This window comes from Sceloporus occidentalis, unplaced genomic scaffold, assembly GCF_023333645.1.
Source record: "Sceloporus occidentalis isolate IW3139 unplaced genomic scaffold, rSceOcc1.0.p SCAF_3, whole genome shotgun sequence".
NCBI classification, from domain to species: Eukaryota; Metazoa; Chordata; class Lepidosauria; order Squamata; family Phrynosomatidae; genus Sceloporus; species Sceloporus occidentalis.
Window position 1 is genome coordinate 211872113 of NW_028316983.1, and position 26450 is coordinate 211898562.

Here is a 26450-nt window from a genome sequence, read left to right on the forward strand (position 1 = left end):
TATTGAACCATTTCCTGTATTGCTATGTATTTTATGTGTATTATCCTGTTATTTCTTAGATTGTACGCCATAGGCAGGTTTACTCTTATATATTTATTGTTTTTATGTACAGCTCTGTGCAAATCTACAGCGCTATATAAAATAATAATAATATTAATAATAATAATAATAATAATAACAATAGAGGGTTTGCCTATCCGTTACTGGAGAATGTGAGCTGGAAAGTGCCATTGCACTCATGTCCTGCTGGTAGCCTGTCATGGGTAACTGGTTGGCCACTGTGTAACTAGACTGGTGGACTGGATATGCCTTTCATCTGATCCAACCTGAGCCTTCTTAAGTTCTTATGGATCTTCTGTCTGCACTATATTATCAGAGGATTATATCAACCTATCGTCTTATCAGACCATTTGTTTTCTCAACTCAGCATGCTTTCATAGTTGATTACATGGACTAAGCAGGTCAAGTGGAGTCAAATTTCAGATACTGATCAAAGTAGTGAAAGACATACTTACCTTCACACACCCAAATATTTATTCAACATTTTTAGAACTCACAAGAGGAAAAACAACCATCTACTTTTCTCTCAACAAGTAGGTACAAGTAGAGAAAAACCTAACAAAAATGAAAACTACAAGTTTTTACTATTGTCTTAGGAAAATCCCATTTTACTGGCCATAGCTTTCTACCAATGCTTCATTAAGACACTTTGGACTATATTTAGCTCATTGGGCATTACTAATATTGCAAACAACACAGTGTTCTTTAGACATAGTATCCAAGACAAAAATAGTTTCATGCTGTAGCATGCCAAAGTTTTGGCTTACTTCAATGAATCTGCTAGTGATTTTGTTACATGAAACAAAGCAGAAGATGAAGAAAACTATGGTAATAAAGATTTCAAGAAGATCTGGGGTTACATAGATTTTTCCAAGGTCAAAAATATATATAATTTTTAAAAACCCAACAAATATAACATGGCATTTTTCTAAATTCTCAGTCCTATTCAGCTGACATAAAATCCTTGCAAGGCAGACAGAAAGTAAAACAAACCAGTATTTGTTAAAGTGTTTCATCTCAATTAACTCCCGGTATGTAGAATATTACTTTGCTCAATCTTTATATGTAGAATACATAATGTCAATAAATATATAAACACATCGGACTGCACTGGAACTAATAGCAGTTAAAGCTATTTAATAAAATAGGTGTTTATTGTCAGTTCTGCTGTTATTGCATTATTTTCCTTCTGTTTTTCTGCATTTCAAGTGATTTTGCTGCTTCATATACAAGTTGAGTCTCTCTTATTCAAAATGCTTGGAATCAGAAGTGTTTGGGATTTTTTCAGATTTTGAAATATTTCTTTATACTTAATGAGTTATTTTGGAGAATGGACTCAAATCTAAACACAAAATTCACGTATGTTTCATATACACCTTATATACCTGAAGACATTTTTATTCATGTTTTTAATAATTTTGTGTATGAAACAAAGTAGTGAAGCATCAGAAAGCAATGGTGTTATTATCTCAGCTACCCATGAAAAAAGCCTTGGTTTCTTAATTATTTCAGATTTTGGAATTCCAGGTAAGGGAGACTCAATCTGTACTAATACAAAGTAAAGTCGAAGGCTTTCATGGCCGGCATCCATAGCTTTTTGTGGGTTTTTCGGGCTGTGTGGCCATGTTCTAGCAGAGTTTCTTTGTGACGTTTTGCCAGCATCTGTGCCAGCCACAGATGCTGGCGAAACGTCAGAAAGAAACTCTGCTAGAACATGGCCACATAGCCAGAAAAACCCACAAAAAACTATGTACTAATACAGTATTGATAGGATGGCACAGTATATGCCTTGTAATTCCAAAAAATTGATAGTACTAAAAAGTATTCTTTTCCAAAAGGAAAATGGCTTAGGCTATGAATATGTGGTAGTGGTTTCACTCCACTGCTAAGGCTGGTGTTCAGGCGAGCAGTAGACAAGTTATATGAGTCACAAGTACATCGTTCACCCTCCAATAAAAGGAGTTCAGGCAAATTAGCATTTTATTCTCTTTTTTGCTTACAGGGACTTTTCCTTTTCATTTTGATATTATGTTTCCTTTAAAATAGGTTTTAATAATTATTTTTAAAGGCAAGTAACACGGTGGCATCACTAGGGTTGGTGTCACCCGGTGCAGTAACCCCTGATGTCATCCCCCTCAATTGACCTCCCACATCATTCGGAATCCTTAGTAATGTTTTTTGTACTGATTTACTCATAAATCATAATTATCATATATTACTGAATCTAATGGTAATAGTTGTGACATAAGCAACTAGCAAAATTAAATGTATCTTTAAATTACAGTATCATATGCACAGAATAAATGTGTCTATATATACATAGTTTCATGTGATTAAAGTGAAATTTGGTAAAATGTGATTTTTTAAAGACTTTTTTTAAAAAATAAAAATTTAATTTAATGTAAAAATTAAATTTTGAAATTTGAAATTTTAAAAAAACCTAGGGCATACAGCCTGTTTCTGCCAAAATACAGATGTCTGAGGAGCAGTGGTGTGGTCCCCACCCACTAGTGATGCCACTGAGGCAGCATATGAAGAAGCTTCATATCTTTTTTAAAAAAAATCTTGGACAAGAAGACCAAGCACAGTATGTACCTCACTCCACCAAGGCATGGTCCCAACCTGCCTGAAGGAGGCAGTTGTAGGGCCCTTGTTTTAAAAATCTAGTCTTCTTTCAGAAACTAGCAGTGATGTCTGTTCTGGAAGGTTTTTGGGCGAGACAAGGAGTGAGTCTTTTATATAGTGTAATATATTCCAACTCTTACCATCACCAGTATCATAGCAAATGGAGGTTGATTATGAGAGTTGCAATTAAACATGGGGATGGCCACAGAGACTGATTGCTATTAAAATTTATTACTAAAAAGAGTCACCAACTGTCTTTATTTAGTAATTTTAATAGTGATTCAATTGTTCTACTGCAGTTCTAATGTCTTAGTTGCCATGGGATTCTTTTAGGATGGAAAAACTGGGTAAAAGTATTTTCATTTAAAAATAATAAACAATTAAAATGATCTAATATTGAATAAGGATAATTCGAGAACCCTAGCTTCCAAACGGAAGGAGAAAAAAATTCTTGTGAAAATGTACAAGTAGCATATATACCAAGAGAATAAATATCTCAAAATATAAATTCCTGATTCATGTGTCTTTCCAATATTTTTATGTTGGGAAGCTTACTCATCCATGCTGAATTTTATTAATATCTCAATTTGTCAATAGGTGGGACTGATATGGGCCACAGTGATAGTTTAGACTCTTATCATTCCCACTGTCTTGCCTAAAAGGAGACAACCTGAGAGGGAAGTCATCATCTATCAAGGTGATTGATTTATAAAAAAAGTTTGACTTCCATCATTTGAAACATTTTTAGCTTATCTTGAATGTCTGCTCCCATTTTTTTCAAATGCAAGTTCCTTTCAGCGTCAAGCTTTTTAGTGGCCGGAAGGAAATGGTCTTTTAAAACATCTGCTTTTAGCTTTCCTAAAAACATACTCAAAATGGGATATTTTTTTTCAGTACAGAAGGATTTTCAGCTGGTAGAATATGTGCCAATCTTATATTACACTAAAAGGCAGGCAGTTACCATAAAAATAATTTATAGCCAGGAATGTTATTACCACCCCAGCACACTTGCCGCTTAAGGATTTAAGCCTACACATAATAATACTTTAAACACTGCACTCCTATGAACTTAATATAGAGGGACAGTATAACATGCATGTATGCCACAGCAGTTCGCCAGTTATGAGAAAGAAAAGTGACAATGGTATTAAAATATGAAAAGAGATAGGAAGGCAGAAAGAAAATGTTCTCTCCAAATTCATAATACTCTTATAATAGACTCAGTGTAGAAATACAAAACAGTCATACCCAGAGCAATGGGAAAGTGCTGGAAAAGGTAAGACTGAGTTTACATCAGTGGCCACAGCTATTTACCCTTACATGTATAAAAGTATCTACCTTGTTGACCTGTCAGTCTCACTAATCCATCCTCTACTTCCACTTAATATTATTAAAGTCAAGCTTTCAAGGGCCTAGACACAGTAGAGAAAATCACATATTTTCCCCCTAAGGGCGGTAACCAGATGTCAATAGCTTCAGCTGTGACTACATAATTACCTGTTTGCATTAACACAGACCACAGTTTAGATTTAATAGGTTGGATGACAATGCAGCAAAATGCATTTACCCTATGATTACCCCTTTTCAAACATTCTCTCACTGGCAACTTCGACCCTGGGAACATTGCAGGCACAGACTTGGGTCAATAAGAAACATTGGCCAGCACAATAGGCCTTGCCTCAAACAGCGCTGTTGACAGACACCAGCACAAAGGAAGTGAATAGAGTCCCCCTCAGTTCTCACACAGAGCGAAGAATGAGTCAGTGTACTGCTGCTTTGGTGCTCTGTTTGTACAGTGTATACAGCTTTTGTCTTCAGCCACTGTTCCTGGCTCAATGGGGGCTAAAGAGCCTAGGAAGTGAAGAAGGAAGAATGGCTCTGCACTCTCTCCTGCAGCCAACAGAATATCTATGTGCACATGACAAGGTCAAATGAGAAGCCTAAAGTCACCAGTTGACTCTCTCCCACCTTAATTACTCCCACAGCACCTCTGTTTTTCTATTGAAGCTCCAGCTGTAGGGATTTGGAACAATAGGCAATGAGCTTCAGATCCATTTTGACCCAAAATTGTTTGGGAGGGGGGGGTTCCTGTTACTCCTGGCACCTTAGTGCACCACTGCATAGTTAGTTATTTGAGAACTGCAACTTCTAAAAGCATCAAAGTGTGCAGAAACTTCAAGTCCATGTTAGAAGAGCAAAAAGCCAATAGAGAAGGAGTAGAAGAATGGCATAAGCAATCTATAGAAAATGTGCCATGTAAAGAATGGTCCTAAGCATGGTCCTTAAAAGATTCACACCTATCAATGTCTATCAGCTGTAATAGCTAAGAACATAACATACTATTTCCAAGCAGTATGCAAAGGGATCATGTAGTACCATTGAGACTAACCTTTGAGACTAACTGAAAGAGAGAAGTTGGTAGTATGAGCTTTTGTAGACTGGAGCCTACTTCCTCAGATGCATCTTCCAAAGCAGTTTACTTCTCAGATTACCAGATTTCAGGTAAAGAAGCCATCTTTTTGAGAAAGCTTCCCAAGCATATAGTGGTGGTTGTGGTTACTAGACTTAGATGAACTGATCTAGCAAAGGAATCCTTACATTCTCAAGGATCATAAACAAAAGTCAGATGTTATGCTAAAACTTTAAAATTTCTCACTCCCCATAAAAATAAAAAATACTGAAATCAATCTAAGTATGCTTATGTTCTTGATTAGAATTTTGATTTATAATCTACAAATTGATAGTTCATCATAAAGTGTGCAGCTATGTTACCATCTGTACTCTGCAGACACACATATATACTCTCCCATACATACATGAAAAGGATCTTTGAACCTAGGTGCTCAACAAAGCAGGCTGGTTCTAGTGACTCACATTCAAATGGAGTTACTTATTGGGAAGAGGTGTTACTGAATATACAAAAATCAAAATATACACAATCGTTGTAGTGAGCAACTGGTAAATATTACTTTAAAACTTTGAACAGGGAATCATTAATCACAAACACCAACTAGTCCAATACTCACTAAGCAAATGAGAGATTTAAGTGGATTTTTAAAAAACAGCTCCATATACCTTTCCTTGAATCTCAGTACATCCTTCCAGAAGAGAAAGGTACAGAATATAGAAACTCCCGTTATTTTTGCAAGAACATACTGTAAGAACAGGGGTCCTTTCACATTAGACAATTATGGTGCTATGATTTCACTTTAACTGCCACAGCAGCATGCTGTGGACTCCTGAGATATGAGGTATTCAGAATTCTTTTTTTTTAATTGTATACAAAAGGTAAAACACAATTACATAATCATTCTACTTTAAAAACACAAGCTAAAATACAGATTTACAAAACTGAGGTTTCATTCAAAACTCCAAACCAAAATCTCCTGCGGTGCTGTGGTGGAACATAAGCATGAGAATTGGAGTTTATAGAGGTAACCACTTTTCCTTGAACTGATTACAGCTCCTTGCCCCAGAGGTTCTCCTGACATTGTCTGTAAGCTTCCCCATTAACCATACTTCCCAGAAATTCGTCCACCATTGATCCAAGGACAGATGACCTGTTTTCCAGTTTCTGACAATTATTAATCTAGCTATAGCAACTGAAAAGGATATAATTTCTTTATGATGGAGAAATTTATTATCGAATTGAAATATTGACAAGAGAAGCAACTCTGGGGTGAGTTGAACCTTTTACTTAGTAATGTCTGACATTAATTGGACAATCTGTGCCCAGAATTGTTGAGCTTTTGGGCAGTCCAACTACATTTGTAGGTATGTACCTCTTGCCCCACAAACCCTCCAACACAAGGGAGATGTCTTCCTTGTCATTCGTGCTAGCTGGAGAGGGGTCAGGTACCATCTGTATACCACTTTCAATGTGTTTTCGCGTAGGGCAGATGACTTAGACTTATAAAGAGGACATGACCATATATGATGCCATTCTGCATCTGAAATAACCAACTGTACATCCAACTCCCACCCTGATTTATAAAAAGTACCCCTCCAGTAGGAGTTTTCAACCATCCGGTTATACAATACAGCTGGCCCTCCTTTCACTGGTGGACCTGGGACTGTACACATTTGTTCAAGTATGGTCAATGATCTAGGAGTTTCTCCTGACCATACTAGTTGGGACACAAATGAGGTAATTTGCTGACTATGGAGCCAAGAGGGTCTAAGGGGCAACAACACATTTAAAATGCTTTCTGTAGTTTTAGGTCTAGAATTCTGAAATAAGTCCTGTATGGTGTATTCAGAATTCTCAGCTAGTGAGAATTTTAGTTTAGTAAACTACAGGTCCTAGGATTCCACAGGATGCAGCCATGCTAATTAAAGTGGAATCATTGTGACATAACTGTGTAATGCAAAAGGGCCACAGAATATAAGAGTCATGCCGAATCATACTAAATGCCTATCTAGTCCAGTGATGGGTAAACTGTGACCCACTGGCTCAAGGCTTATTTCTGTTTTCCCCAATGACCCCAGAGCCAAAATAGATTTTAAACAAAAAATGGTGCTTTGCCACTTCTGTAGGCCTGCATGAGAAGTGCTTTATTAGAAGTAATAGTAGTAGTAGTAGTGGAAGTAAGAGTAGTCGTTTTCTTTCTTACCCATCTCTCCCCAAAGCTCAAGGCAGGGATTAAAATACATTACTGTTGTTGTTGTTATTATTATTATTATTATTATTCAGCTTGTTTTCCCCCTGAAACCTGAGAGATCATCTTCTCATTTCTGAAGCAAACTTAGATTTCACTTCCATATGCTCATCGTAAGAGCTGACATACAATATTGCAGTATATCCCCTGCTTATTACATTTTAATCTTTTGCTCTACACTATAGTAAGTGCTGATAGGCAGATACAGACCAGAATCCTAGTAAGTAAGTGTTTTGTTTTTGCTTTTTTACCCTTTGCTCTTGCCTACTGTGGGCCTAATCTGGACTTTCCCTTCCCTTTGCTACATGCTCTTGCAATTTACATTGCAAATTAGTGGCTCCACAATGTAAATAGAACATGAAATCCAGTCAAGGCCCGAAAGTTGTCCACACCTGCATCTGAGGATAATGGTGTGGACTAATGTTGATAAGGCAAGTTTTAGAATTCAGCCAAATTCATATTTTCTAGGGAGTCTTGGAGATGTCTCATCCATGGGGTTGCCATGCACTGAGGTTGACTTAAGGGCAACTTACAACAACAACACCCTTTCAAAGAAACATGTTAAAATACTATGCTGCATACTATCTCATTAAAACTCTGAAATTTCCTCAGAGAAATTTCAAATTAAGGCACACTTAAATTTGGTCAAATTGGGTTCCTGTAATACAAGAATCACCATAAATTTGAAATTATAAACAGAGCTCAAAAAGAACAAGTTCCTCAACAAGGCATTTGAATCCAAGCACAATTTAATATATTTTATCACATTTTATTTGAAATAGGTGGCAGACTATCAAATCAAAACTATGTAAAATACATTTGAAGAACACACATACAAACTTAAATATTTACTGAAGTGATTGACAAACAACTGAAAAATATAAAATAAGCAAAACATTTTAGCTACTGCTTTCTATTACATTTTGCTTATTTTTTTAGTTCTGCTTATTAATTGCTTCAGTAAATATATGCATCTTTAAATTATGTGCATTCTTTTGGGATCAAGGACAAACATGGGAGAAGTACTGTTGGCTTTTTTGATCACACACACAGATTATGATAGAATAAATGTTAATTAGAATTTAAAACCCATTAGCCTTCTCAAAATTTAATTACACACTCAAGCTCTCTTTCATGTTCTGGTCCACATTTGGTTCAATTCAACAGTGCCTATGTGTCAAGACAATTGTGCTAGACTCACATTGAGGGAGAGAACCAGGGTGGTGGGGAGTCAATTTTGTATAGTGGTTTGAGTGTTAGACTAAGGAGCTGTATAGGCCGGCACTTTGTGAGGGCTGAGCATCTGGATGCATCGAGCCCTCACCACACCACCCAGGCACCATCTTGGCGTGTGCCCATCTACATGGTACGCGTTATGATGACACACGTCGAGTGCAGCATCTAAATGGTGCTGCACGGAAGGGGTGTCATCATGGCGCAACTTCCAGACCCTGTGGAGTCTGCAGCATGTGGTTGCTGCAGCCTCCATCTGGGGCAAGCAGGGGCGGCATGTAGCCGCCCGTCTGTATAGCCCCTAAGACTCTGGGGGATAAGGGGCCAAATCCCTGCTCAGCTATGAAAACTCACTAGGTGGCCTCATGCAAGTCACACACTCTCATCCTCAGGAGAAAGCAATGGTAAACGTCCTCTGAATAACTTTTGCCAAGAAAACCTTGTGATAGGTTCACCTTAGGAGCACCATACACTGGAAACAACTTGAAGGAACATAACAACAACACATCCTGTATGTGTACCAGCATATACAATTGGAATACTTGGTTGTAACTACATTGTCCATCAAAGATACTGAATATTCTGATGGATCTGATTTATACTTTTACTCCAAGAGCCACCTTGAGTCCAGTTTTGGGGGGGAAAGGCAGGGTACAAATACACCGATACAGCACAAGACAATCTTGTGCACAAAGATTGAATTGTCCACAGCATTAAATAAAGACATACCACAAAAATGTTTACTAATTTATGCTCTTACCAATTTTGCTGATACAGCTTTTGTGGATCAGTGAACCACAAAAAGTAGCATCTCCTGAATTAGTGGATGAAAATAACTTCTGTGCAACACAGTGGGTGGCAAACAGAAAGTACACTGCAAGCATCTAAAAGAATAATATGATGTCCACAAAAGGCAGAGTTATAATTTTCAAAGTATATATTTCTATAAATAAAGCTGTGAGGTATTTGCTGGAAAAAATGTATAGATTCTGCCTGCAATCACATAGCTACTATCTGTGTTTGTGCTAAAAAACACCCAAAAAACTGTCTACTGTTTGACAGCAGACACACTGGCACCACATGCATTGTTTGGACTAAGAACTATGGTGAACAGTACTGTGTAAAAGCAACTTTAAAAATGCTGCCTCCTTGAATTTAACCTCCTTCAAATATAAATAGACGTGCCTTTAAATGTGGAAATGGTTCCAGAAGAAGAGTCTTGCCAAAGATTGCATTCTGGCTTTTCAGTAGTTGGTGGCTAGAAAGATGACACATTTGATTTCTCAAATGAAGCATGAAGTGAACATCTTAAGTTACTGAAGCGATAACATTTTTACAGGATAAAGAGAGACTTTTTTAAAATGTGAAAAATATATTTTCCTCAGTTAATTCAGCAAATTCCCCTGCTAGTTATAAGACAAGATAAACTACCATGCACAATACATATGAAACAATAACACACTGGTAATGAAACACACACACACACACACACACACACACACTAAATAATCTGGATGATCAAAATCCAGTTTAATGAAGTAAGACATGTATCAGTTCTGTATTCCCAAAGACAGACCTTTTGTTGAATTTCATTCCTGTTTCTGTGTGAGCAAAGAAGGAACCCTCATTTAACCGTAACTTCCTGTTCCCTCCAACCACAGACTATGGTTAACAGCTTCCAAAAAAGCCAGATTCAGAAATTAAACTATGATTTCATATCTAGTGCTAGCATTTGTTTTATCTTTTCATTTTGCTTTGGACCTGACTATCAATCACTTGTGTTCAAAAAAATTAATTTTATTTTATTTTATATTTGATTTTTCATGTCATTTACAGAATGCAACCAACAAATAGCAAAAAAATAATAATTAAATAAGTACATTCCTGGTTTCTTTGCTCACTCCTGCAAACAGATGAGCAAACCTGAGCAAAGGATTCATGCGGATGTACAGAGCTTGTGCATACAGTGGTTTAGTAAGCTTTGTTGTTTGACCTAGGTCACCATCATTAATCATCACTAACTTGTCAATGAATATATGCTCTGTAAAACTAGCAATAGAGTAGGTTATCTTGGGAAGCTGAGATACACAAGTGTGTGACTCCTTCAAATCCTATTGGAAAAGAAGCTAAAAGTGCATAATAACTGCAGCAAGCAGCCAACACAGTGACATTCCTAATCAGATGGCTTTGGAAAGAAGGTACCATGTCTCTTCATTCAGCAAAACAGACATTATCACAGCCATACCTAAAAGACATAATGTATCCATAACCAATAAATATAAATTTACATAACATTCTTCTCTATTAAAATACAGTATATACAAGAAGTTTCTTAAACAGATACCGTGAATGGAATTAATATGGTTGGTTCAATAAAAGTGGTTTATTTATTTATTTAATACCCTTTTAATCTGTGTGCTTAAGGTAGCACAAATGAAAACATGAGAGAACATTTTGAAATATTACAATCAGCTAATACTTAAAACTCCTAAAAGGATTAAAACACAAGCACCATTACAATAAAGTCCAAGGATGTAATATGTTTTCAGATGGCTGCATAAAATATATTAAACAAAACCACCACAACAAGATAGGCTTCATTATAAATAGTTAAAAAGAGAAGAATTTTTGTACCTCCAAAAAACAAGCCAACACACAGCTTCATCATACTTTACAAAACCTAGGTATTCCATCCAGTGATGGCAGGAGCAGAATACTGAGCACACCTACAGACTACTGGGATTTCTAGGTTTGTGAGGCACCAGCATCTTTGGCAAAGACTAAAGTCTTTGTAAAACTATAAATCCCAGGATTCCATAGTGTTACCGATGCTGCTTTCTATATGTATAAAATTTTGGCATAAATGATAGCCCACATGACCCCTAGATGAACTCTGGTTGCCTGACCGCCATTAAGAGCCAAGCAAGAGGACATGTACACACCACACCTAAAAGCATAAACATTGTTATTCTAGATAGTCTAGGAAGTCGCAGATGGGATTACCATTTTGCCTAAGAGGAGCAATGTTTGTCTTCCCAGAGGCGCTTACCCCCTCCCCAAGTCTGTTGTCCAAGCAGATTAAGACCACCAAGACAATCAGACTTAGTCATCCAGGTGAAAAGCAAATAATTACTGTATTTTCTGGCGTATAAGACTACTTTTTAATCCAGGAAAATCTTCTCAAAAGTCAGGGGTCATCTTATACACCGGGTGTCGTCTTATAGGGCAGGTGCTGAAACTTCCGAGCCAGACAGGAGAATCTGCAGTCGCCGCATATGTAACTGAAGGGCGGAGCAAGCTGCAGGCGTCCGGGATGCCCGAGGTATGGAAAAAAGAGCCGTGTTTGCAATACCGCTCTGATAGTCTTGGAGCCAGGGAGGGCTGGGCAGGCAGGGAGAGCTTACCAATCCAAGCAGGCTTTGTATACAATAAGTTTTCCTGCTAAGTACCTGCATGTCATAAGCATTTGAATTAAAATTACCATATTGAAATCAAATCTGATTTTTTAAAATTTTTATTTGGTGTGCGTTGGAAGAGGAGTAATCTTATATGGCGAGTATATCCCAAACTCTATATTTTAACTGGAAAAGTTGGGGGTCGTCTTATAAGCCCAGTCGTCTTATACGCCGGAAAATACAGTAAATACCTTTGCCAGAGGGGTTTTCTGCCCCTATAAAAACCCCAGACCATCACAAGTCTGTGTGCCATCCAAGAGGTCTACACACTTCACGGCAGTCAGAACTTTGACTTGGACACCGACTTTTCCATTCAGACCCATGTTGCGGAACAGACTTGTCCCATAGCCATTCTTCCATTCGATTTCCGCAGGCGAATCTACACTTTGGTGAGTATAGCCCTAGTGAAGCCTGAACTCTTTTTCCCCGCTAATCCCTTATTTTCCCGAACCTTGTATGAATGTGTGTGTGTTAGTAAATTGTGTGTGGTTTTGATTATTAATAAATTGGATATTAGATATAGAAGTTTGTCTCTGCTCCATTTCTGGAATTCTCTGGTCTTCTCCTTATACATAACAGGAGACGACCTTGCAGGGCTATCATAGCAAGCCCCCTCTTGCGTTATTGAGCTAATAACAATAATAATAAATTCCCCTGACCAGACCCTTGGCCACAATAGGATGAAGCTACAGCATTTAAAGTGGTGTCAAACTACATTATTTCTACAGTGTATATGCACCCCCAATCTTTCCTATTCTGTCATCACCCATTTCTCTGTCCTTGGGCTGTTTCACTGTGTTCTGTTATCTCATGCCATTTCCTTCCTTCTAGGAATTGGAAGGTCGTGTGGCAGGAGGAGGCCTCCTCTGCCAGGGCACAGGAACCATAAAGAAGTACTAAAAAAGAACACTATGCAATGGTGTTATTTTGGATTCCTCTTCCTCTGAACATCAGTAATAACAAAGAGGAAGTTCTACAGATAGGTTGCCCTATTAGGTAACAGTGTGAAATGGTCAATTCATCTTTCTGCTTCTTGGTGTTGTTATGCATCTATTTCTAACATGAAATTTACAAATATTAAATTGTTTATTGTCGTTAACAGCTGGAAGGAGAAAGAATTATTTAAAATGTTGTGGTTAATCTAGAACAAAGAAAGTGTTTTGATCTTCAAATATCAAAATATGAACATGGTAGAGTATCACTACAGGTGTACTACTTACTTGCCATCTACCTCTGGTCGCTTGCAAACACAGTGAAATTTGGCACCAAAATCAATGTAGAGATCATCCTCTACGATGTGGAAAATTTGTCCAAGGACAATTTTATCTTTGGCAGGTCCCATCTGTATTAAAGGAGAGCGCCTCAACATGGATGCAAAAGTTTCTACATCCTTGGAATGTATCTAAAAACAGAAAGAAAGAAAGAAAGAAAGAAGATTAAAATGCTAGTACCCTTTTAATGAGACACTGCATATTTTTCACATACAGAAGAACAGATTTAGAATTTCGCTTACTTGGTATATCTTTTCTTATGCCACTTGTGCCCCTAAACTAAAGGTTATAGGCTGTAGCAAGATCTGGTATTTCTTGTATATTCAAATAATCAGCTGGTGCTTTCTTTTGACCTACTATGGGAGCTAAAAAAGACATGGATTGAGTCCTTAAACATCCACAAAATGGCTGACTGAGACAGTCAAAACTGGCATCAGTCCTCTGCAGTGCTAAGGGCAAGTTCCACAAAAGTCAATCAGAAACTCACATCAAGGTAACATGCTTCAGTCAAGGTTTTTGTTGTTAACTTCCCTTGAATTGGCCCTGACTCGTAGTATCTCCAAGCCTTCCTATCTTTCACTCCTCTGCTTAGGTCCTGCAGATCCAGAACCTTTGGCCACCCTGACTGAATCTATTCATCTGGTGTATGGTTTTCCTCTCTTTATAATACCTTCAACTTTTCCCAGCATTATTGTCTTTTCTAATGACTCGTGCCTTCTCATGATGCAGCAACAGCCTCAGTTTGATCATATTGGCCTCCAGGGAGAGTACAGACTTGATCCTATCTTTTTACTAGTGGAAAACATCATAGACTTGGAACAACTATTAAGGAAGGTCAAAGAAGGAAATGCAAAGGCAGGTTTGTTGCTGAACATAAAGAAAACAAAACAAAACAAAATAACCACATAGGATTTATGTAAGTTCAATCTAGACAATGAGAAAATCAAAGTAGTTAAAGATTTTCCATAATCTTAGATCAAACATTGATGAGAACAGAGACTGCAACCAAGAAATAAGAAGAAGACAAAGAATGGGAAGGGCATCTATGAAAAAACTGGATAGGATCCTAAAGTGTAAAGATATACTGTATAACTAAGCACTAAAGTCAGAATCATCCAAACCATTTTAATCCCCATCACCATCTATGGATGTGAGAACTGGATAGTAAAGAAGGCAAATAAGCAGAAAATCAACTCATTTGAGATATGGTGCTAGAGAAGAGTGCTGAGGATACTGGACAGCCAAAAAGACAAACAAATGGGTCAGCTGGGCTAATCATTGCAAAATAAATCCTTCAAACGTTTTTTTTCTCCACAAAACCTGCCTGGGACTCTACTCCAGTATCTGGAGGACTTTTCTGGGTTGTATTCAGCAGAAAGGCAGGATCTTAACTAAATAAACAAACATTTCCCTCTCACAAATGTAAATGTTTGCTTTATTTTCTATGTCCTACTGATAAAATACTGGTATCGCTTTCAATTATGAAAAAAGCAAATGTACTGTATATGTTGTCATGTGCAGCAAATGCATGCATCTCTATTTTGCCATGCATATATTTCTTAGAATGAAATAACCATTCTAAAATAATATTTATTTTGAAACAGAAAATGGCATTGAACCACTGATAACTAGAGCTTGGGAAAGTTACTTTTTCATTACTGTTTTTACTGCACCTCCCAGAAACTCCCAGCTCACATGTGAAGTAAAGACATCAACTGGGAGGTTCTGGAAATTAAACTTGGTCTATGAATAACCTACAACAGAAGAACCAACAAAAATATTTCTAGCAAACATGAAGGATGAATTCCCTCTGTTGGCTTTTTCGATGAGAAATGGTTTCTTAAAGAATATTTATGAGCAAAATTCAAATACCTATCAGTCTTGTTAAAGATCTAACCTGTTTAGATCAAACATCAACCCAGATATGGAAAGGTTCAAACTCTGAGATGAGAGAATTTCAACAAGGTCAAAATATAAAAGCAGCTGCCATTACTGCCAAAGGCACTTCATAATGAAAGAATTAGTTATGTGAATCTCTCCTTCAACTTCAGATTCAGGAATAAAGTTTCAATTCAGAATATTTTTAAGTAACACAGGAGAATAAATGTTGTACAGTCTAACATGTTATATTTAATGCACAATAGACAGGACAGCTGGACTTAAAACAAATGATAGTTATAAGAGGAGGCTCTCTCTGGCAGTCAGATAATGACGCTGATCATTTTAAGTACACAAAATCTGTAAATATATTCTTTACCATACTGAAAAATTCTACATGATAAGCTTTAGGTGAATATATGCTGATGGGATTTCCAGAACATTTTTGCTCCAAATTCTTGGGTAAACAGCTTCAGGAAAGGAATCTGAGAGGAGGGTAAAAGGAAAATTTTCTCCCAAGAGAGAACCAGAAGGAACCAAGTGGTGTGAAAGATATACATGGAGCAAGGAAAATATGCATGCCTGGGACATTCAATTTTCACTCACTGTTAAGGGAGTATGTTGATTTATTTCTGTTTTTCAGATAACACAGCTGCTTCACTAATCATTTGATCCACAGGAAACTAGCAGCAAAAAGAGGGAGTTTAAATGACATGTTTTATCATGCAATATTTAAGCTAGGAAATTAAGTTTATATTCCAGACCAGGAAAGTATCAGCTCGCCTTCCTCTTTTGCATTCCTCTTGTTCTTAAATATCATGCCCTTCCAACTAAAGATGGTCAGTTGACTTCATGCAATACATAGTTTTTCATCAGCAGCTATCTTCAAGCAAACAGCTCCTAGTAAGTGCTGATATATCAGCAGTGGTATTTACTGTGCCACTAACGCAATGGGAGAGAGCACACAACGATTCTTGTAAAGCAATGTTAGCAAAAAGGGGCATAATAGAGGCAGTGCCCTAAAAGACCCCATTCTGAAATATCTTTGTAGTCAACAAGGCCGTTGGAAGAAAAGAAAGGAATCACAATTCTGTAGAAAGATTTTTCAGTGCCATGGATTCACTGGGGCTAACAAAAGGAGAATCCCAGTATATGTAATGGTTTGAGCATGGAAAAGGACACTAGGAGACTAGGGTTCGAATCCCTCCTTGGCCATGAGAAGCTACTCAATGAACTTGGGCAAGTCACATGCTCTCAGCCTCAGAGGAAGGAAAGAGTAAACCTGCTCTGAACAAATCTTGCCAAGAAACCCTGTGATAAGTTCATCTTAGAGTTACCATAACTCATAAGTGACCTTAAGGCACACAACAACAGTCAACAACAACAAAGAGGAGCCAAGTAACTGCTTCTGAGTGATTATTTCCCAGGTTAAAATGCCACAGGTCAGACACCAAAGAAGTCCACAAGAAAAGGTACAATGGAGTACACTTATTACATAGTTCAGGATTTTTTTTTCTAATGGTGACACGTCCTAGCACCTTGCATAAGAATATATACATAATTGGAACAAATATCTAGTCAGCATGTTAAATAGTACACACAGTTGTTCACACAGTAGTATACCCAGGATTAATGAATATATACATTTAAAGTGACCAAAATTTAAATTACAAGGACAAGCAACAAGTCAAGAGAAAACAAGTATCAACACCATCCTGCTTCATATTAATGAACATATAATCTCTTTCATCTTAAACATAAGCATGGTCAGTGAACTAGGATTGGAAACACCTCAAGTTAACTCATGACCAAAAGCAGAAATTGGTTTTTATCCTAGAAACTAGTTGGTTTATCTCTGAAGATATGAGAGTGCACAAATATATGTATTTAAGGAGAGCAAACAAAGTTAATAAGGTGAGAACAGGAGGTAATGAGAATACAAATACATCCTGGCTTTTGGAGAACAAATACAAAACACTCTGAGCATCTGTTGAAGCGTGAAACCTGTTGCTGAAACACTAGACAAAAAATACAGCACAACCCAAAACCACTCTTAATCCTTGTTAGGATTGTTTAAGAAATAGTGTCCTCAACACTTAGAAATGCTGACAGAAAAATAAACAAAAGCCATATAGGTTGATAAACTGTTTCCGGCCAATAATTCACCTACCCTCTAGCTATTCTTGCCTATATTATGAACTATTCACGTAAAGAGCACTTGAAAAGTCAATTTTAAAATGTAAGATATTGAGAAGGACATGTTATTTATTTCTTGAAGCAACATGTTAGCCATAACTAGTTACTTTAAGAGTATCGTTAGTAAATGTATAATGTGTTATCTTTCTGTTTATTTTTTTTCCAAAAATATCTTTTGTAACTGACTGCCCTCCAAAATCAAAAGTAACAAACGGTATACATTACACTAAAATGTAATGACATTACCAGTTCTTGTGCTCTTTCTAAAAAAGTAATGTTATTAAGCCCTGTGACCCCAAAAAAGGACAAAAATCAATGGTGCACATTCCAGCTCATGTTCTAACGAACTAGAAATAAAGTAAGATAGAAATAAAATCATTACAAATTAACATTAAAAACATATTGGAAAGCAAACATGGATCAAAAAACCAATTAAAACCATTACCAGTTAAATTATTCAAAAATCAAAGTATTTAAAATCAGAGTTAATCACACTGGGAAGCATAAACAGTACAGAAAGACATGGGTCAAGAGACAGGGTGTTAACAGGCATTCAAGGTGGCATAGTGGTTAAATGCTGGTACTGCAGCCACAACGTTGTAAGTTCGATCCTAGAGGAGAGCTCCAAGGTCTACTCAGCCTTCCATTCTTTCGTAGGTCAGTAAAATGAGTAAGCAGCTTATTAGGGGCAATTGGCTTACACATTGTAAACTGCTTAGGGAGTGCTAGTTCACTGAAAAGTGGTACAGAAATGGAGGAGGACAACTTATTGGCTGCTACCTGCAGGTTATGAAGCAACCAGCCAGGTCTTCTCCATTGACCTTAGTTAGCTATAATCTAAGGCACCACATCTTATCTGATCTTGGAAGCTAAACAGGGTCAGCCCTGGTCAGTACCTGGAAGAGAGACCAGCAACAAATTTCAAGTCTATTACAGAGGCAGGAAGTAGCAAAACAACCTGAGTATTCTTTGCCTACGTAAACCCTATGAAAGGTGACTTAAAGGTGAGCATGAACACACACACACACACACATACATATCAATGAAACTGATCTGGAACACATCAGATAAAAAAACCAGCTTCATTTATATACCACTTCATACTGAACTAGCAATATACAAGCGGTTTACAACTGTAAGCTAATAGAGTTTATAGATTTATGTAAGTTTACAAATTTATGGCAACAGTATGACTTGAATCTGGCCATCAGATAGCAGGTAACCAGCACAATTGCTTCAGCATCAATGTAATATGTGCATAGGTTAACACTCAACTCTGCACCTTAACTGCCATATTCTGTACCAGTTTCTGGGTGAAATATAAGTACTGCAGTCTACATTTATATAAACCCACCTGGAAACTACGATTAGCCTTTGAAGTTTATTCTTTACTTTTTTGGACTACATTACCCTGTGTTTTGTAGAACAAATTTGGCCTAAATCAGTGCTTCTCAAGCTATTTGATATGCGAGACCAGCACGTCCTCTCCCTTCCCCACAATGTACCAGGGACAAGTACCATATTTGTATCACATTATTACTGCACTGATAGTTTCTCTGAAATTCTTGGAAGGAGAGAAGTACCACCAGTATCTGTTGGACTTGATCCCCTTCTCCATTTGTATCATGTCTATTTAGATTATAAGGCTGAAGTCAGGGAACTGTCAAATTAACAATCTATAGCCTGATCTGGGAGCCTTTGAGGCTGAAGAGAGGGGTATAAATCCCATCTATAAATAAATAAACAGTAATCAGTATAGCTTTTGGTACAGAGAACACAAGTCCAGCAACATCTGAAGGGTCACACATTCACCTGCCCTACATTAGCTTGTGCTGGCCAAGGCAGGAAGGGAGTAAATGATCAGCCTAGGAAGAATGTATTGTAAGAAAAGCAGGCATGGGCATAGAATGAGTGAAAACAGGAGGAAGGACTATCAACAATCTAAGATACACAGGTGACACCATAATACACTACTAGCATAAAACCTCCCAGACCTGGAACTACTACTAAAGAAGATAAAGGGAAAAAAACACAAAGGCAGGCTTACTGTTGAACATAAAGAAAACAAAAATAATGACTACGGAAATCCACACAAATTCAACCCAGATAATGAAGAAATAGAAATAAAAAAAGAATTCTCATGCCTGGGATCAAATAGGAACAAGGGATGATAGGAACAAGGACTGCAGCCAGGAAATCAGAAGATTAAGTATGGGGAGCGCAGCTATGAAAGAACCAGAAAAGATTCTAAAATGTAAAGATACACAGCTCAGCACAAAAGTAAGAATCATACAAGACACAGTATTCCCTATTACCATGTATGGATGTGAGAGCTGGACAGTTAAGAAGTAAGATAGGAAGAAAATCAACTCATTTGAGAAATGGTGCTGGAGAAGAATGCTGAGGATCCCATGGACAGCCAAAAATGGGTCCTAGAGCAGATCAAGCCAGAAACCTCCCTGGAAGCCAAGACGACAAGCATGAGGTTGTTGTACTTTGGCCACATCATAAAAAGGCATGACTTAATGGAAAAAACAATAAAGCTAGGAAAGGTAGAGGGAAGCAGAAAGAAAGGATGGCAGCATGTGAGATGGATGGACTGTATTAAAGAGATCACGACTATGAGTTTGCAGGAGCTGGACAGAGCAGTGGAGGACAGGAGATCTTGGAGATGTCTCATCAGCAGGATCAGAATGGGTCGAGACCTAGACGAGGGTGGTTAAAAATAAAAAAGGGTCAATTTTCTTGTAAGAAACTGTTTATAAACATAACAGAAATCTCTGGAAAGCAGATGTAGTACTGCATCTTTCCAGATAACTGGGAGAGTTCTCCCTCTTATGAGACGGTGAGAATGGAAGCATCTTGCATAGCACTGCCATGGAATTGCTGACAATGACTTTTTTTCAAGAAAATTGCTTGTGGCTAAGGATCCCTTTAGCAACAGCAAAGACATGTTATGCATGTTTACCAAAAATATTACTCTCTCAATGACCAAAGCATTTTGCACCAATGATGGAACCCACAACCAATGTGATGACATTCAGCCTATTGTTTGTAACCCCAGTTTCAAGAACTAAACCCTAAATGTAATGGAAGAGTGGAAAATTCTCTCTGAATCCCACAGATAAGTCAAGACAAAAGAATCTTGCCCTAGTCAAATGGGAATAATATTACCAGCTAAAGCTATAATTTTGCATATGTTTACTAAGGGGAGAAAACACCCTACATTATGTGATGTATTTCCAAATAAACACGCATAGTTTCGAGACTATCATCCTGGGAAAATAAGACCTGCTGATGCCAAGAAGCGAGCTGAGGCTGCAATGTTGCGATCATCTCTCAGAAGTAATCACTGCCACTTTGAATTCTGTGGGACTAACTTCCAAGAAAATATGCACTGGATCAGGCTGTCCATTTAAAAACAAAATGTCTTGATACTCAGCCCTATAACATCACAAATATTAATTACTATTAAAAATAAAAAAATGTGATTACTGTATTAACTTATGTTGCTGTTGTTGTGTGCCTTCAAGTCATTTCTGATTTATGGAGACCCTTTTGTTGTTGTTATTGTTCTTAACTGCCATCTTGACCCATGGCAACCCTGTGGATGAGACATCTCCAACTCTCCCTGTCCTCCACTGCTCTGCTTAATTCCTGCAGCCCCATAAAACCCATGACCTCCTTAACAGAGTCCTTCCTCTCTTCCTATCAACCTTTCCCAGCAGCTTTGTCTTTTCCAATGAGTCCTTCCTTCTCATGATGTGTCCGAAGTATAACAGCCTCAGTTTGGTCATCTTGGCTTCCAATGAGGTTTCTGGCTTAATCTGCTCCAGGAACGATTTGTTTATCTTTTTGGCTGTCCATGGGATCCTCAGCACTCTTCTCCAGCACCACATCTCAAATGGATTGATTTTCTTTCTATCTTCTTTCTTAACTGTCCAACTCTCACATCCATACATGGTAGTAGGGAATGCAGTGGCTCGTGCGATTCTCACTTTTGTGTTTAGTTGTATATCTTTGCATTTTAGAATCTTTTCCAGTTCTTTTGCAGCCATCCTCCCCATTCTTAATCTTCTGATTCCCTGACTGCAGTCCCCATTTCTATCAATGTTTGATCCCAGGTATGAGAACTCTTTTGCCACTTCTTTTTCTACCGTATCTAGGTTGAATTTGTCAACATTCTCTGTTGTCATTGTAACCCCGAGCCTTTCATGGGGTATTCTTGGCAAGTTTCTTTAGGGGGGGGTGTTATTGCCTGAGAGTGTGTGACTTGCCCAAGATCTCCCAGTGGGTTTCCATGGCTGAGTTGTGAAGGTCAAAAGCAAGCAGAAAGCTGGAAAAGGCAGAACTTGTGTGTGTGTGTTTTGTGTATTGTAGACCAAGGTTTGATTCTCAGGTCTGCCACAAAACCCACTGGATGACCTGGGACAAGTCATACTCTCTCAGCCTCAGTAAAGGCAAAAGCCCCTCTGAAGAAATCATGCCAAGAAAACCCCAGGAGAGGGGTACCTTAATTTGGAAATGACTTGAAGGCACACAACAACATATATGTCTGCGTTATTATTACTTTTGTGTGCATGTTTATATATGTGTGTGTATTTCTGTTTGTAAATGCAGAGGGGGATTATATAAATATATATATATGAGAAAGAGAACTGAAAAATGAGGCCTCTGTGTGTGTGTGTCGGTGGGATGTGTGTGTATATGTGTGTATACACACACACACACACACACACACACACACCTTTCTCATTTCTGTTTTCTCTCTCCCAGCTTTTCATACCTGCCAACGTGGCCTAGTGGTTTGAGCATTGGGCTATGACTCTGGAGACCTGGGTTTGAATCCCAGCTTGGCCGTTTAAACCCACCAGGGAAGTCACACTCTCTCAGCCTCAAGAAGATGACAATGGCAAGCCTCCTCTGCCAAGAAAACCCCGTGACAGGTTTGCCGTAAGTCAGAAATGGCTTAAAGGGACGCAAGAAATAACAGGATAATAACGAATAATAATAATAGGATAATAACAAATCTTGTGATAGATTCTGCACAAACCAGAAATGGCTTGAAGGGACACAACGACCACAGTTTAATAATGACATATGTATATGTATACATAGAAACAAAATCCCAGCTTGGAAAGGCCTGCTTTCCTAGGACTACAACTCCCAGCGTTCCTAGCCAGGCAGGTCGAGGGGATTCTGGGAGTTGTGGTCCACCAGAAAGGAGCGGCATCCCACCGAGAAGCAAAGCTCTGGAAGGAAGCGGAGGGGAGGGGAAGAAGGGATGCACCGCCGCCGCCGCCGCACCTCGCTTCCGCCGTCGCCTCCCTCGCCTTGTCCGGAAGAGCCCCGCCGCCGGTGCCAAGCGAGCGTCGTCCGGGGGGCCTCGCACAGGGCGCGCTTCCCTCCCGAGGAGAAACTCCGGAGCGAACAACGCGCCGCCGCTGAGAGAGCAGCCGCTGCCATGACAAGAGGCCGCTCTAGCAATTCCGCCTACACCGGAAATGGTGGCCTTTGGCGCCCGCCCACAAAGACCATAGAGACACAACGCAGCGCTATGGGCTTTCTAGGCCTTGGAGGAGAGAGAGCGTCTCCTCTCTATGGTATGAAGTCCGGGTGTTGCAGTTTAGAAGGCTCGGGCGGAACAGGGCTCGCTTCACTTTCGTTCCGCTTGAATCAAAGATGTATATATGGCTGTGTGAGTCTGTAGAATCAGAGATGCAGAGAGATCTTGTGGCACCTTTGAGACTCACTGAAAGAAAGGAGTTGGCAGCATGAGCTTCTGTAGACTTAAGTCTAATTCCTCAGATGAATCTGAGACTGCATATTATTATTATTCATTTATATATCGCTGTAGATTTGCACAGAGCTGTACATAAAAACAATAAATATGTAAGAGTAAACCTGCCTATGGCATACAATCTAAGAAATAACAGGATAATACACATAAAATACATAGCAATACAGGAAATGGTTCAATAAAACAGGCAACAAAAAAGAACATCAAATAGCAAATGATAATCATGCAATGCCTGGGAACGCTTCTTTGAACAGGATGGTCTTCAACTCTGTTTTGAAGCTGGTTAAAGAAGTAATGGCCTTTGCTGGTGGGGGAAGAAGGTTCCAGGAGTGAGGGGCAGCAAGTGAAAAGGGGAAAATCTGAGATGGGGCAGAGAAAATCATGGGCTGGGATAGCAGACCTTGACTACCGGAGTGGAGGGTCTGAGTGGGAAGGTGAGGAGAAAGACGGTCTGATAAGTAAGGAGGGGCCAGCCCATGGAGGGCTTTAAATGTCGACAGCAGGAGCTTGTACTGAATACAGAAAGGGAGGGGGAGCCAGTGAAGGGATGCCAACACAGGAGAGATGTGGTCAGAGCAGTGGTCAGATGTGATAATGCGTGCAGCTGAATGCTGGACAGAAATTAAAGGACGGAGGTGAGAAAGAGGAAGCCCAGCATAGATCATGAAGGGCTATGGAATGCCCTTAAAGACATGGGACTGCCAACACTTCTGATAGTCCTGATGAGGAATCTGTACTCAGGACAAGAGACTACTGTCAGAACAGAACAAAGAGAAACAGAATGGTTCCCAATTGGCAAAGGGGTCAGACAAGGCTGCATCTTTTCATCCTACTTGTTCAACCTGTATGCAGAGCATATTGTATGAAAAGCAGGCTTAGACACAGGAGGAGGAGGAGGAGGAGGAGGAGCAAAAACAGGAGGAAGGAATGTCAACAATCTAAGATACACATGACACCATAGTACTAGCCAAAAACCTCCCAGACTTGGAAGACCAAACAAGAAAGTGCAAAGGCAGGATTAATGTTGAACATAAAGAAATAATGATCATGGAGAATCTACATATATTCAACCCAGACAATGAAGAAATTGAAATAGAAGAAATAGAAAAGAATTCCCATACCTGGGATCCAACACTGATAGAAATGGGGACTGCAGTCAGAAAATCAGATTAAGATTAAGGATGGGGAGGGCGGCTCTGAAAGAACTAGTAAAGATTCTAAAATGCAAAGATATACAACTGAGTGCAAAAGTTAGAATCATACAAACTATTGTATTCCCTGTTACCATGTATGGATGTGAGAGCTGGACAGTGAAGAAAGAAGATAGGGAGGATATGCATTCATTTGAGATGCGGGGCTGAAGAAGAGTGCTGAGGATCCCATGGACAGCCAAAAGGACAAACAAATCGGTCCCAGAGCAGATCAAGCCGGAAACCTCTCTGGAAACCATGGCCCATTACAGATGGGCTAAAAAGTACGCGCAGAGCGCATACTAGGGTTAGGACGGGGTGGTGCTTCCGCACCCCCCTAACCCTCGTCAATGAGGCGGCGCGGTTGTGACATATTGGGGTCGCGGCAGGGCGCCTAGGGCGCCCTTTCCACGACCCCGGAAGGAGCTTCCTGGTTTGGTCCACTGGGCACAGCCTTCAGACGGCTGCGCCCAGCGGACCAAAGGAGAAAGGGGCCAAGCCCCAAGGACACCCCTTTCCAGGCTGCGGGGAAGCAGCCTTTTGCCCAGAAAGCGGCGGATCGGGGCTTCAGCGGCTGCCGTTCTGGCCGCTGAGGCCCCGATCCGGCGGGGAAAGGTGCGCCTACAGGCTGCCCCAAAGGGGCGGTCTGTAACGCGCCCAAGATGACCAAACGGAGGCTGTTGTACTTCGTACATCATGAGAAGGAAGGACTCATTGGAAAAGACAATAATGTTGGGAAAGGTGGAGGGAAGAGAGGAAGGTGACATGCCAGATGGATGGACTCTATTAAGGAGGTCACGGGTTTTATGGGGTTACAGGTATTAAGCAGAGCCGTGGAGGACAGAGGGTCTTGGAGATGTCTCATCCATAGGATTGCCATGAATTGAGATTGACTCGAAGTCAGTTAACAACAAAAACCAGGGACAGATAGACCTATATATGCCCTATGTGTGGGATAATGTCAATTTGAACTCAAAAAGTACATACATAATAAAATTCCATAATCCCCTTATTCCGTCCCCCCACCTTAAAACTAAACAACAACATTATAAAATACAGACTAAAATTATTTTTCAAAGACATAATTGTGCGAGACATCCTGGGGCAGTTATAGGACAATCTAAGAAGAAAAGCCCTCCCTTCAGCCACCATCTTGGGGGGAGAGAGGCAGGCTAGCTCCAACTGCCTGCCTGAAAGAAGAAAAAGCCCTCCTTCCGACCACCATCTTGAGGGGGAGAGATGCCTGTTATGTTTTATTTTGACTTTGTATTGTACTTCTTGTTGTACAGCGCTTTGATCTAATTTGGAAAAGTGGTATATAAATAAACATTATTATTATTATTATTATTATTATTATTATTATATCAGTGGAATCGGGATGATCAATAAGGGATAATACCAACTGTGTGTGGAAATGAAGTGGCAAGAACAGTTTGGGCATTGGAACTGGCTTGTGGTGAAGAGAACAGATGAGAGTAAGATGCCCCCCTGAGGATGGGGTCAGATAGTGCTGAGATGTGTGTAGTGAGTAAGGAAGCCATTATCCCTGCTCAATCCATTGCAGAGGGACCGTAGTTTATGGATGAATTCCAATTCTGTTGTTTCTCTTTCCAATCTCCCTTTGTAGTTCTTTTGTTCAATGACTGCTGTTCTGAGGTCTGAGACAGAATGCCCAGGGAGACTAAAATGTTCTACCACCGTTTTTTATGCATTTCCATGCAGTTGTAGCAAGTGAAGGTGAAGGAGAGACATGACACTAGTCATCCAGAAGGCCTTTATTATCTTTGTCTATATTTTGACCTTGTACTCTGATGTACAATTCCCAGCTCAGCCTTGGATGACCTTAGGCAAGTCGTAAGCTCTCAGCCTCAAGGAAAGGCAATGGCAAACCTCCTTTGAACAAATCTTGACAAGTAAACCCCATTATAGGTTCCCCTTTGGGTTGTCATAAGTCAGAAAGACACAACAATTATAACCCTGCTTTTGTAATTTTTGATAATTAGATTAGCAAAACTGGAATTATGGGCAGGTGAATTATTTCATCCTTTTAGCAGCTTGGAAATCTTTTTAAATTGTTGAGGCCT

General features: G+C 39.2%; 1 protein-coding gene across 1 annotated transcript in view; it reads right to left on the reverse strand.

Moving 5' to 3' along the window:
* The window catches only part of TPD52 (tumor protein D52), a 112811-nt gene that overhangs the window by 34878 nt on the left and 51483 nt on the right, over window positions 1-26450 (reverse strand). Inside the window, exon 7 of the mRNA XM_089517517.1 lies at window positions 13252-13433. Within this exon, the coding sequence (XP_089373643.1) occupies window positions 13252-13433 (182 nt within the window). The remainder of the gene's footprint in view (window positions 1-13251; window positions 13434-26450) is intronic.